Raw genomic sequence first — 14496 nt, 5'->3', positions numbered from 1 at the left:
GGTAATTTGTGATTCTTTTCGACTGATTCATAAGACCCGGCCTATAAAAGTTATGATTCAGGGAATAACACCTCATCAGTCATGCTGTATGTTTGTTTTTGCAATGTAACAGGCATGTCTGTTTGTCTTTATTCTTTAGAAATGTGGTGAACATACCAGTACTGTACAGGAAACCTCCCAGCAGCCTACCAAACAAAACAGGTCATTACAGGCTATTATAGCAGCTTTATTTAAGAAATATTACACATTCTTAAAGTACATCAAATCTTCTCGATGAAGCTCTCCAGTCTTGCCATTGTGCTAGCGCAAATTAATGTGAGGAGAATTAAAACCTGACTTTGTTCTAAAATAAAAGCATGAAGGGATCTGAAAGAAAAGAAAATGACAGTACAGTTACGAATGAATTAAAACAAAAAGGTAACGTTGTAGGGATTCAGATAGTTTGGTATACGCAGCATTCTACAAATCTTTGCTGAGGTGCTTCTCTCAGACCTTGACCTTTAAACCTCAAGCACCAAATCTTTCAATAACCTTTAATAACTTTCATATCAAGTGACATGAAAAGCCTGAGTAAAAAAGGAAGAATGAGGAAAGGCAGTTTTGGGAACAACTGCGAATGTAATGAGCTGAGGCACTATGGTAGTGAATTCTTGAGACAGTTTCGGGTGGCTGGCCATCTTCTGAATGTACCTACATTAAATCAAATAAAAAGTAGACAAAATACATTTAGAATATATTAGATTTCTTTTATGACATTTGAATTACACCTCTATCCGTCTTTTTTTTTCCTTCTTTTGCGGGGAAGTGCGCATGAGAACACTCGATCGTAGCGAAGAGAGGCAGAAAAGTGCAAAAATACTTTCCTCATCTCATTCTAATCTTGAATGAAAAGATCTAAATGAGCGTTTGTAGCTGCTGCTCTCTGATTGGCTGTGCTGCATGTCAATCAAAAACGGTTGCTGAGGTGAGATCAAGTCAAATGTTATTCCTTCCACTCATTAAACTGAATCAAACACTTTTTAAATTTTTTCCTGGAACAAAACACAAGAGGGCTCCTAAATATAAACTGAATTTCAGTTAAACGTGTAGTAAACCAAAAAAACACATAGGCTTGTGTGCATTGACAGGAAGCTGAGAGCGGTGGTGTAGCTCAGGCCTTCATGAGCGCGCTGACCACAGCCCTGGCGTTGAGGCTGCGCAGATCGCTGTACGTCTGCCCGGTGCCCACAAACACGATGGGCTGACCCGTGATGTACGTCATGGAGATGGCAGCGCCCACCTATAGGAAACATGCCAAGTTCTTAACCAAGGTTCATTTCACAAGAACTTCAAACTAAAGAAGGATTCCAACAGTCATACCTTGTCATCGATGGTGTCGAACTTGGTCAGAACAATGCCATCGATAAGCCTGGGTTTGTCAGTCTTGGAATGATCAGCCAGGGCTTGATTAAATTTCACCTACAAAAATGCAGTAAACATCCATGTATTACAGACTGAATATTAATATTAACAGATCTGAAATGTGTGTTATGAATGTCAGGACTGGTTTCTGACATCGACTTCCCACATTTAAGTGGATCCGATTGGAACAGAACATAGCATGCATCAGGATGACTTAAAAATGGGTGGGGCTTAGCAGCCCGGACGCTGTTTGTAATTTGTTGAATTATCCTGCTTTTCCTTTTCCTCGTGTGTGTTCAATTTAATTAATTATTAAAGGCTATCAATATCATTATTATACATATATGTTGCCATGTGGAATCTCTCGAGGTTTATTTATTTATTTTATCAAAATACTATAAAAAACGGCAATTTTTGCAAAATTTTTTTTTTATTTTTTTATTTAACAAGTAGAATAGAATACTTTTTTTCCCCACTTAAAATAAATTCAAATTAGCCATTTTTATTTAGTTAAACTGGATGTACTAAAATAGATCAAACTAAAACAAAACAAAAATACAGACATTTCATAATAGGTTTCAAGTTTCTTTGATGAATAGAAAGTTCAAAAAAACAACATTTATTTAAAATAGAAATCTTTAGTAACAGATGAAAAGTGACAGTAAAGACTTATTATATTTAATGGGTCCTTGCTGAATAAAAGTATACATTTCTATAAAAAAAAAAATAAAAAAAAAAATTTCAACGTAATAAAAGCACCAAAAGCATAAAGTTATAATTGACTGAAATACTCCTCCAGTGAGCCGTTAACCCTTGCAGACCACTGTTTCAGAACCATCAACGCCCCGTAGAGCAAGACCACTTTTTGTCTCCCAGTCATTAACCAGAAACATACACTTTGAATAGAGTGCAGGTGTGACGTCACTTTGTAGGCCAACCGGCAGTCAGCATCACGCTGGTTCCCTCGAGAAAACCCCAATAGGATTTTCCCACAGGCTTTAGATTATCACTAAAAAACAAGCTCTGTGATCAACAAAAGTTTATGATACTTGCACGTTTTGTCGATCAAGATAATTATCACACATGAACACAACTTTTATGAATTTTGAAGCCTAAATGCAGTCGCCAGAAGTAAAAAGCTAAAGGTAGGCTATAAACGAACTACACCAGTCGCTCGACTTCAACGTCACCATCGCTAAGCTTCCGACAACTCTTTCAGTTATCTAAAAACATTTTCCCAGAACATTAGAATAGTTTGTAAGAGCACAATTATAATCATAACGAGGCTGTAAAAGCGGACTGAGTTTACCTGTCAGGCGTGATGACGTTTAATCTCCTCGACAGCCTCTGTACTCCCATTTAGCCACCGCCTTTTACAAGACACTTAACAGCTTCTAAAAAATCACGAGTGGGGTAATACTGATGTATTTTAAGTCATAGACTTAAACATGAAAGTGTCTTGAGCTTGTGTTCACCACAGACCTTATTTCAGCCATTTAACCGAAACCCAATTCATAAAACCCATTGACTTCAGGAGGATGAAACCAGAGGTGCTAAAATGCTAATCCGCGTCCGTGTTTTGGCCTACAAAGCGACGTCATCCCTGCACCACTCCATACAACACTATAAAGCAGTGCCATCTATAGACTATATCTGGCATTACACCTACCAGCTGATCCACAGCCTCATTGCCCACCAGTGCTTCTCCCACAAACAAGACCAGGTCCGGGGTGTTGACCGCGATCAGCTTCGCCAGAGCCGTCATCAGAGGGGCGTTATCCTGCATACGGCCAGCTGTGTCGATCAACACCACTTCAAAACCCTGGTTACGAGCTGGAGACAGAGAGATGCGTTAACCAATGAGTCCTTGGGAAAGTTTCAATTCTTTCATTAAAATCACGTGGCTTTTACCAAAGGCAATGGCTTCCATGGCGATCCCGGCCGCGTCCTTGCCGTAACCCTTCTCGAAGAGTTGTACGGCGGGGCGTCCCGCGTGTTTCTCCGGCGGGTGCAGAGCGTTCAGACGCCGCTGGTGAGTCCTCAGCTGCTCAACCGCACCCGCGCGGAACGTGTCACACGCGGCGATGAGCACCGAGAAGCCGTTCTCAATCAGCCAATAAGAGATCTGTACAAGAAGAAAAAGGCACATGACCTTAATGTGCTGATTTACTGCTTTACTGATTTACAAGAAACATTTATTATTATTAGCAAAATTGAAAACCGTTTTTGCTGCTTAATGTTTTTGCGGAAATTGTGATGCACTATTCAATTTTTTAAAGAAATAAAATAAATAAATACATTTACTCAGCAAGGATGCATTAAATTGATCAAGTGGCAGTAAAGACAAAAGACTTTTTAAAATAAATCCTGTTCATCGAACATTCTATTTATCAAAGAATCCTGAAAAAAGAAAGATCTGGTTTCTACAAAAATATTAAGCTGTTATTTTATTATTAATAATATATATTTTCACAGTAACACTTTACAATAAGGTTCATTAGATAACATTAGTTAATGTATTAACTAAGATGAACTAACAATGATCGATACATTTGTTACAGTATTTATTCATCTTTGTTAATATTAGTTAATAAATACAGTCGTTCATTGTTTGTTCATGATTGTACAAAGTGGGTTAACTAATGTTAACTGATCCAACTATTGATTTTAATAATGCATTAGTAAATGTTGAAACTAATATGAACTAAGATTAATAAATGCTGTAGAAGTATCGTTCATTCTGAGTTCATGTTAACTAATGAACCTTATTGTAAAGTTTTACCATTTTTGTTAATATAAATATTGTTTTGACTTTAATCTTTAATAACTGAACACTGATAATAATTGAGCAGCAAATCAGCATATAAGAATGATTTCTGAATGATCATGTGAAACTGAAGACTGGAGTGGTGATAATGCTGACAATTCAGCTTTAATGATAAAATGAATAATAATTTGTTACATTTAAACAGCGCTTTTCTCGACACAAAGCGCTTTACACATGGAAGGGGGGGGGGGGGGGGGGATCTCCTCAAACACCACCTGATGATGCGACGGCAGAACGCCACCACACACCAGCTTTGATCACAGGAATAAATTACATTTTAAAATGTACTCAAATAGAAATAGTTTATTTTTATTTTTATTGTAATTACATTTCACAATATTTCTATTTTTGCTGGGTTTTTTTATCAAATAAATGCAGCCTTGGTGAGCAGAAGAGACTAAGAGATAAAGAAATCGTAGTGTATTTGTTTCTCGGGCATGCAAACCGCACACACATATTCCTTTTAAATTTCAAGCACTTTTCAACAGAAGCTTTCCAGGTATTCCAGACCTTAAACTTCTACAAGCACGTTTTTTTTTTTTAAACTTCACTTCACCTTGGCGAGGTTGGTGGACTTGCCGACGCCGTTGACCCCGCAGAAGGTGATGACGAAGGGTTTGCGCTGAGCTCGAGCGTCCAGCACGTCCCTCAGGATGTCCACACGCCGCTTGGGCTGCAGGATCTGCACCAGGGAGTCCTGTAGAGCCTGCTTTACTGTAGAGGCCACAGCTGGACAGGAGAACACAGGAACATTTACAAGAGCAGAGACATGCACTCGATGTGCTGGCGTGAGAACGTGCACATGTCTGTGGGAAGGCTCTTGTTTGCACGGGCTGTTCAGCAGGAGTGTGTGTGTGTGTGTGTGTGCTGTACTCACTGGTGAAAGTGCCCATGACTTTGCCTTCCAGTTTCTTGGCCACAGACTCACAGAGCTGGGAGGAGATTTCAGCTGCTACATTCTTGGCTAGAAGAACGAGAGACAAAATTCAAATTGCAGCTAGCTTGATCCAGTTATAAATGTAGGCTGGGTTATACTTTTAAGGTGTCCTTGTTACAGACTCCGTAATTATACACATGTACTTGGTTAAGAGTTAGGGTTTGGTTTAGGGTTAGTTGCATGTAATTATGCATAATTTACTGTTATTATACATGCAATTTTGTTTAACCGCTAGAGCACCAAATGTTACATAGTGCACCTTTAAATTATTTATTTAAACTACATTTTTATTACGCTTTTTTTCTACCTGTTACTGTACTGTTCGATGTATAATTTTTTATTAAAATTCTATATTTATATAAATCAAATGTTTAAATCAAACAATTAAATCAAATGTTATTTATTTTACTCACATTTTTATTTACATTAAACATTTTTATTATGCTTTTTTTTTGGTTAACATTTTTTTATTATGATTTATTTACTTGTATCAATATCTATTTATATTTATTTTTAATTAATTTAAATCACCACTTAATCAGATTTTTCTACCTATAGTACTGTACTGTTAGAGCTATTTATTGTATATTTGATTTTATTCAAATTGAATTTTTTTCTACTATTTCAACCTATATTTTAACCTGTACTTGTAGATGTATTTATTTATTTATATCAATTATTATTTATTTTAATCTTTATTATTAATTTAATCCATTTATTTATTTAAACCCTTTTTTTCTTCTTTTTTTTTTTACATATTTATATTTATATTTAACTCAAATTCTTATTTACTTTAATTTTTATTATACTTTCTCTACCTATAGTAGTTTTTGGGATATATTTGCATATCAATATCTATTTTTTATTTATTTAAAGAGGTTATTATTATATCAAATTTATTTACTTTAATCATATTTTTATCACAAATTTGTCTGCCCTTTTCAACCTATATTAGCTGCATTTTTAATTCCTTCTTCCTACTTCATTTTGTCCCTTTTATTTAATTTAATCCTTTTATTTATATTTATTCTTGTTATTAAAATTTTTACACTGTTTTTCTGTAAACTTTTACATGAATTCCCTAGCACACCTTCGTGTAATTAAATATATTAGTAGAAATTTAACTAGAAATATGTACAGTCAAAATCAAAATGTCTCATTAATTGCAATGACTTTTCCAGGCCTGGAAAACACCAATCTAAAAAAATCCTCAATATTTCCAGTTTGTCCATGACTGTAGGAACCCTGTAACAATTTCATTAAAAACAAATTGTAAACAAGTGTATTGAATGAGGTGCCATGGAGCAAGAGCGATGTCATACCAATAAGGTGGTCCCTCATCTTGTCCAGAACTGGCTCCATGTCCTCCTGAGTCAGATTCTTAGATCCCACCAGGCCTTTCAGCATCCCAAACATTCCCCCAAAACCACCCTTTTTAGCTCTGCAGAGAAACACACACAGAATCACTATCTAACGATTCAAACCAAGACACATTCAGCAGCAAGTTCAGATGAAGAAATTCAATGTTGAAAGAACAGAATCGAGATTTTAAAATGTTACCCTTTCTTGTTAGTATCTGGCACCACAACTCTCTCCTCCTCCACTTCTTCATCCTCATCCTCATCATCATCATCTGAGGACTCATAATCGACACCTCTCAGGTCACCTTTCATTGAATCCACCTGGATCAGCTGAGAGGAACACAGACAATTTCATCTGCAATTCATTTAAAAGTGTTAAACAACCCTATAAATGAAACTTTTGGCAGCCTATAAAGGGATAGTTCAGACGGAGCGGAACGTGGAAAATGAAGTACACCCGGGTCTTCTTAGCATTGTTCGGGAAGCAGACACACTCTGTCAGTTTAAGTGACTAAAAACACATCTCTTTAACCTGGCATACACATTATAAATTTCTATAATTCAGAAATTTCAGGCTGCATAAACTAGGTCAACCGGAACCGGGGACACTTCCCAAAACACGTGATGTACTCGTTGCATCATAAGAAGAATGGCGTCTACGCTAATATTAGTCTCTGTTTATCCCGAGGTTTATTGTAGTCAGGATCCGAGCCGTATCCAGATCAGATGAAGGACCTGCGCCTGGACACGACCACAACAAAGTCCTGAAGTGTCAACTAGACGATGACCTCTCATCACGCCAAAAATGTTCACAACAAAAGTTTTATCCTCTGCACAGATGAAAACGTTATCAAAATGATTCCCATTCACACAGATCCACGGAAATGACTTAAAACGCTGTTTTATGTATGCCAGACAAGTAATTGGCAATATCACTTTGTAAAGAAAGACTACGCACCCGCGCACATATGCATTGAAACACGCATGCCTATAGACTAAACACGTAATGCATGTCGTCACTGTTTTCAGATTCACGTTTCTGAAGTTTACGTGGAGATGAAACCCGTTTTCAAAAACTTGCACTTTGAAACCTACTTCAAAGTTTGTGCTCTCAGGCCACCAAAACGCCGCTGTCGTGTAAATGAACAGCCAGAAGGCATTAAGAGTTTTCTGTTTTCAGTTGAAAGCGGAATCATGTAAGCGGCCCCAAGTTAATTTTTACAACGGAAATGAATCAATCCAAGACTTACTTAAGCTAGACAATGGCTTTCTTCAAGAGCTGCTGTACAGCCAAAACAATCTGTGTTGTATTAAAGGTAGGGTAGGTAATCATTTTTCTAAAAAAAAAAACATTCCAAATTTGTTTAAACTGTCTTTATATACCAATACATAATTAAAATGTAAGTACTCTGAAAAAGAAAATATAAAAATCGAGTGACTGTAGACCTTTTAATCTGCAATAAACACAGCTCATTATTTCCATTCACTCCACCCCCTCCCTTCTGAGCTCCTTCCAAAGCCACGCCCCCAAAACACATGAACGCGCGACGCCAAACGCTCAGGCTGGAACAAGACGCATTTATTACCTGAGACGAGTGGAGAGGAAGGAGCGCAGTACATACAGTGACATCATGTCAGAATCACATGTAATAAAATACCTAACTTTATCACTATGAATATAAACAAATAAGATTTCTTTTAGTACTCACTATCAAGCTAGCTTATCGATAATGGTAAAGTTTGATTCGGTAACGAGCTATATTTATAAAGCAAAACTAAAAACAGGTTGCATTGATACACGTTTTTCCATTACCATCAGTTACACTGTGATGAAGGTGAATTTCGTGTAAGATTCATAACATATACGGTGTTTTGCATGTAAGAGTTTCCATGATGAAAACATTGTTGACTCTAATGAAGACTAACGTACACTCCGAGTCCGGAGACAAGTACCGCATCGTCGGTTCGAGGACAGGTCCGGGGTTGAGGGCGAAGCAGAGGAGGTCGTTCAAGAGTGCGGGCAGGGTCCGAGGAAGTAGTTTTTGCCTTGTTTGCCTTCGCTGACTGCATATGCAGGTGCTTTGAGCTGAATATTTCTGGGAACGGTGACATGTGATGAGTGCACGCCGGGCAGCGCGCGCAGTGGGGCTCGGGGCGGGCACGAGACATGAAGGCATCTGATTGGTTCTTTACATTCGCACCGAATGGCAGTGATTGGTCAGAGTTTTTACTGTCCTGCAGCTGCTACAGAGGTCTGATTTTTTTCATTCCTTTTTCTAAACACATAATGTATTGACTACTATCAGGATGGAAGGACCATTTCACCCAGTATAAAAAAAAGTGTTTCTGAACAGGATTACCTACCCTACCTTTAATGTCCTATTATCACTGTAAAGCTGCTTTGAAACAATCTGTATTGTAAAAAGCGCTATATAAATGAAGGTAACTTAAATCTGGACTGCTCACCGGTTCAGCTGAGGCATCATGGTCTTGTGTCTGCGCGTCACTGTAGTTGTTGCCATTGCTTCCACTGTAGTCCAGCTCTCCGGTGTTCCTCCCACCCATATCCCACACCCGGTTTGCCTTCCCCTTTGGCTTCTGGGGTTTAGGGGACTTACTGTGAAATACAACAGCAATAAAAACTTTAAACATCAGGAGAGTTTATTAAGGAAGATTGTTTCCGCCATTAAATAAAACAATTTAAAGATAATTTAATGATTTTTCATCTTACAATTCTGACTTTTTTCCCTTCAGAATTGTGAGACATAAATTTGCAATTACAAGTTATAAAGTCCGATTCTGGACTGCCTTTTTTTTCCTCAAACTTGCGACTTTTTATCTCACAGTTCTGCAGAATTGAAAATACCTTTTTATTCTGTGGCGGAAACAAGTTTCCATAGTTTATTATAACCTTCTGTTGTCAAAGTAATCAGATGGAATAATGTAGTCTAGATCTAAACTTGAGGGTTAAAGTGGAAGTCATTTAGAGATCTGTGATCAAAAGTGGCTTCACCTGCAATGCATTTTCACACAGTTCATGTCGTCTCCTACCTGGTGGTCTTGTCTGGTTTTCCGCCACCCAACTGCTTGCTGATGAACTTGGCACGGTTCCTCTCAATAATCTCCTCTGCGGTCAGACCATCGCTTCCATTCTCCACAGTCTTCTTAGAGACGGTCTGTGAAGCAGCTTTAGTCTGATCTCCTCCTGAGACGCCTGAGAATAGATGAACAAGAATGAAACGGTCACACTAACAAATGCATAAGCACTGAAAGCGCCACTTACTCCCCACTGCCTCGTCTTTCACATTTCTCACCTTCCTTTTTGGCATTTTTACTTTTCTTGCCTCCTTGCTCCTTGCTTTTGTCTCCATCCTTTGTCTCAATCATAGACTTCACAGTTTTCTGGGATTTCTGGGACTCCTTGAAATTCTTCATAGGGGCGGGACCCTTGGCTTTGCTGCGGTCCTCCGCCTCCCTGCAAAAATTGTAATTGTAATCTTTTATTTAAACAAGTGGTACAGTAGTCTCTTCTGGTTACCAAGGCTACATTTATCTGATCAAAAATACATAAAAAAACAGTAACATTGTGACAATTTAAAATAACTAAAGTAAGCATATTTTAAAATGTCGTTTATTCCTGAGATGCAAAGCTACATTTTCAGTGTCTTCAGTGTCACATGATCCTTCAGAAATCATTCTAATATGATGATTTGGTGCATCAAGAAGCATTTCTTATTATTTTCAGTGTTGAAAACAGTTATGCTGCTTCATATTTTTGTGGAAACCTATACATTTTTTTTAAAGATTGTTTGATGAAAGTTCAAAAGAACATTTATTTGAAATACAAATCTTAATCGATTGAATGCATCTTTGCGGAATAAAAACATTATAACATATATTTTGGATAGGTGCAGCTCTTTAAGTGACAACCCTGCTACTGTTTGACTGAATAACTTTTGCAACTTTAAAGGGATAGTTCCCCCAAAAATGATATTTAAGCCATGATTTACTCACCCTCAAGCCGTTCGAGATGTATATGTCAATCTTTTTTCAGACGAACACATTTTCAGTTATTTTAGAAAATGTCTTAGATCTTTCAGTGGTTAGAATGTGAAGCAATGGGGTCCAGCTCGTTGAAGTCCGCAAATGAGCATGCATCCTTCACAAAAGTAATCCATCCGGCTCCAGGGGGATAAACGAAGGCCTTCCGAGGGTAATCCGTGCGGTTTTGTCGTAAAAATATACATATTTAAAACTTTATAAACGAAAATAACTGTCTTCCGGTGGCGGTCGGCGCGCGTTCATGGAGATAGAAGCGTCGTGACGTAGTACGAACGTGACAGCGCAGCCAGAGAGCAGAGCAAAACAAAACTCTACGTTCGTTCTACGTCACGACGCTTCCTACGCTACGTCCTACGTCATATGCCAGCATCCATCTCCGTGAACGCGCGTCGACCGCGACCGGAAGCCAGTTATTTTCGTTTATAAAGTTTTAAATATGTATATTTTTACGACAAAACCGCACGGATTACCCTCGGAAGGCCTTCGTTTATCCCCCTGGAGCCGGATGGATTACTTTTGTGAAGGATGCATGCTCATTTGCGGACTTCAACGAGCTGGACCCCATTGCTTCACATTCTAACCACTGAAAGATCTAAGACATTTTCTAAAATAACTGAAAATGTGTTCGTCTGAAAAAAGATTGACATATACATCTCGAACGGCTTGAGGGTGAGTAAATCATGGGCTAAATATCATTTTTGGGCGAACTATCCCTTTAATAAGGATTAATCTATATTTAATTTATACAGTGAAGACTATGCAGTGCAATTTTACGTTTGATTATTCATTTTCTCTACCTGACAATTAGAAAAACATGAGAAGCAGTGTTTATTTAATTTGTATATTTGTTCTACTGTATTTGTGCTATTGCTTGTAATTTGATTATATGTTTTTATTGTATTACTGCTAGTTTATTTGTCTTTAACAATATTTGAAATTGATACGAGTTAGGCTGGCACAAGCTTATTTATTAAGGTTAAGGGTCAATAACAACGATGACGATAACTAGGCCTATTTTATTTAGCCTATTTATAATTTTTTTGTGGTGGGGCCAGTGGAAATCTTGGCAGGGAAAGTAAAAATGATTAGCGTTGTGCCCTGTATAGCTGAAAAAAATATTTTGATCCAAAGGTTTACAGACAATGTGAAATTAGTTTTGCAGACAAAAAAACATAAAAATAAAAAAACATTGACAGCCATTCATATTTATCGACCCAGGAAAAATATATTTTCTCACCGTAGAAGATTGTGGAAGTCCTCTCCAAACTCAAAATTATTGAGCAGAAACTTTAGGGCACCTCTCTGCTCCAGCTCATTCTTGTATCGATCTCTGAAGTGAAGCTGGACATCATCTATGAACTTATCCACGTATGTCAGCGTCAGGATCTTTTGAAAACCCACCTGGGACACCAGAAGCACACGATCAGGCATATGGACGGTTGAGCCATGGGTCACTGACTGAACTTTATTTGCACTGAAAAAGGAAAATGAAACTCACCACAAACACAAGCTCAAACTCATTGTCCAGCTTGTATTTAAGATTGAGGGCATTGTGGTTGAAAGAGTTATTCCCAGTCCTCTCCTGTAAACAGAAAGCAAAAAAAACACATTCAACTTCTAATGTCTTTTTCGAATATTGCCTTTCATGCAATGTGTAATAAGGGTATCTGTGAATGTAAACGGTCTCGAAAGTTGTAAAGTCGAAAGTGCAGCATAAATAAAGTTATTGTCTCCCAAAAGAAAGAATCGACTCTGAACCGTCTACACGAGTCGTCAGGAATTCGGGTTCGGGTTGGTTAACTAGTTCTTCTGATGTTTCATCGTCGGACTCGTGATCGGCTGGATATGTTAAAATCTACAACATTACTGTCATAACTGTGTGTACAATCGCTGAGCCTTATGAAGCCTCCGGAGCTGAAATTCAGTTATGGTAATAGGTTTTTCGTTTCCAACACGCGCTGCAAGCGGTAGACCAATCACAACCAACTGGGCAATCTGACCAATCAGAGAAGAGTAAGCTCTCGGAAAGGAGGGGTTTAGAGAGACTGAATCTTCGGATAAGTTGTTTGAGAATCATTGAAAAATTTATATATAAAATGAAAGTGTTTTTTCACCTTTGATGCAAGTAAACCGGTTGTCGGAGACCTCCAAAACAAAATTAGGAACCTTTCATAGGATAATAGGGGCACTTTAACATACAACTTGTTATAATAAATCTGATAATCTTTAATCAAGTTAACTGTTGGATGGAGCGGAGAAGGATGGACAGACCAAAATAATCGTTTAAAGGGATGGAGAGTGATACAGACACTTGCTTTGTTTTCATGCTAGGTTCATTTTAAATTAGATAATAGTTAATTAAATATGTGTAACATTCATGGAAAGAGGCTTTTAATGTTATATTTAGATTTTTTATTCTACTTTGAGTTAGCAGCTACTGTTGCATAATCATAAACTTTGACAAAAACAATTTTATAATAATGATAAAGTACTTATAAGAGTAAATAAATAAAAGCCCTCTCTGTCTGGGGTTTTATATTGCAACAAAGAATACAACCTTTTCAAACGAAATGAGATGGTTACAATACATTCAAATCTAAAATTAACCAAAGTGTATTATATTATATTATAAGTTTTACAGCTTAAAAGATTCCTACAAGTAATTTAATTTCTATAAAGAATTCATATGTATAATTTTTCTTGAAAATAAAAAGTTACTACTTACAATTATGAATGTATGCAAGGAGTAATAGTACTAAAAAAGAATGTATAAACTAAACATGAAAGGTGTCTATATTCATCTCTCTGTGTGTCTAAGCTGGCACGTGCTGTATTACGCAACGCATTTGACTGTCCAACACGTACAATCCAAAACTGAGATTCAGAAACCACCCAATGCTTCATCTGTAGGTCAATATTCCTGCTATTTTACATCATCCAACATAGTTCCCATAGTAACCTGCCTACATTACACCCTCACAGCCTAACTAGCCCATGTGTTAGCTGGGCTAAGGTGGCGATATCTCCCCTGCCTATATAACGTTAGTGAATTCCACAATAATCCACGGCAGGCCGAGCAGGGACTTTACCTGGAGGATGACGGAGCGGATGAGAGCGTTGACAGGCCCGGTAAAGGATTCAGAGACTCCGGCCCCCTGGAAACACCACAACACGATTCCCCCTTTACTGAAGATGGCGAAGAAGTCCAGCATCTTTGCCAAACACGAAACAACCTAATTCTAGGTTAGGACAGAACAAACAGCGTTCAACAAAAACGAAATAGGTGTAAAAAAATAAATAAGTACTCCAAAGTTGCCCTGCGCTTGAGTTACTGTGCGCACGCAGTGCTGCCTGCCGTGAGACTCTACACTCAACTCACGATCAGACACGTCAGTGGCATAATGCGGAAATGATGTAACTTCCGCCAAATATGACCAGGGCTTGAAGTGTTTGGCATTTTTTTGTGCGATTTTCTTTTATATATGAGGATGTACTATTTGGTTTTTTAAATTATGATAAAAGTTTGGAAAACGAGGCATTCATTATTAATCTTGTGAATATGTATAATATGAATATGTAGAATATGTAGAATATGAATATGTATAATGTACAGTACTCAGTAATCAGCAACATTGTTTTCTCTGAGGTGCTTAAAGAATTATAAAATAGCAATATGATATAATAATATAGTTATATAACTGTATATAATTATCATGTAGTATTTTATATTTATTTATGTAATTGTTGTTTATGCATTTATTTAAAAAATCAGGGCTTGAAGTTGCACTCTTATTTTTACATTTTATAGAACTCCAAAATCCAGATTTGTGTAATTAATAAATGAATTACTCTTTTAATAAAAGAGTAATTCATTTATTTATACGTTTTTTTCCAAAAAAAAAAAACTC

At 37.3% G+C, this 14496-nt stretch overlaps 1 protein-coding gene across 1 annotated transcript; it reads right to left on the bottom strand.

Moving 5' to 3' along the window:
* Nucleotides 1–205: 205 nt before the first annotated feature.
* Nucleotides 206–13982, bottom strand: srpra (SRP receptor subunit alpha). Its single transcript, XM_082182205.1, has 14 exons — nt 13678–13982; nt 12087–12170; nt 11826–11989; nt 9841–10001; nt 9578–9740; nt 8993–9143; nt 6726–6856; nt 6488–6606; nt 5106–5192; nt 4785–4957; nt 3313–3526; nt 3071–3234; nt 1360–1458; nt 206–1279 (listed from the first exon to the last, which is right to left on the bottom strand). Exons 1-14 carry the CDS (start codon nt 13798–13800, stop codon nt 1151–1153), a joined length of 1962 nt encoding a protein of 653 aa, XP_082038331.1. The 5' UTR covers nt 13801–13982; the 3' UTR covers nt 206–1150.
* Nucleotides 13983–14496: the final 514 nt, after the last annotated feature.

The sequence above is a fragment of the Leuciscus leuciscus genome, assembly GCF_965113295.1.
Source record: "Leuciscus leuciscus genome assembly, chromosome: 10".
Lineage (NCBI taxonomy): Eukaryota > Metazoa > Chordata > Actinopteri > Cypriniformes > Leuciscidae > Leuciscus > Leuciscus leuciscus.
The sequence above is the reverse complement of the archived record's forward strand: the minus strand, read 5'-3'. Positions and strand labels throughout refer to the sequence as shown.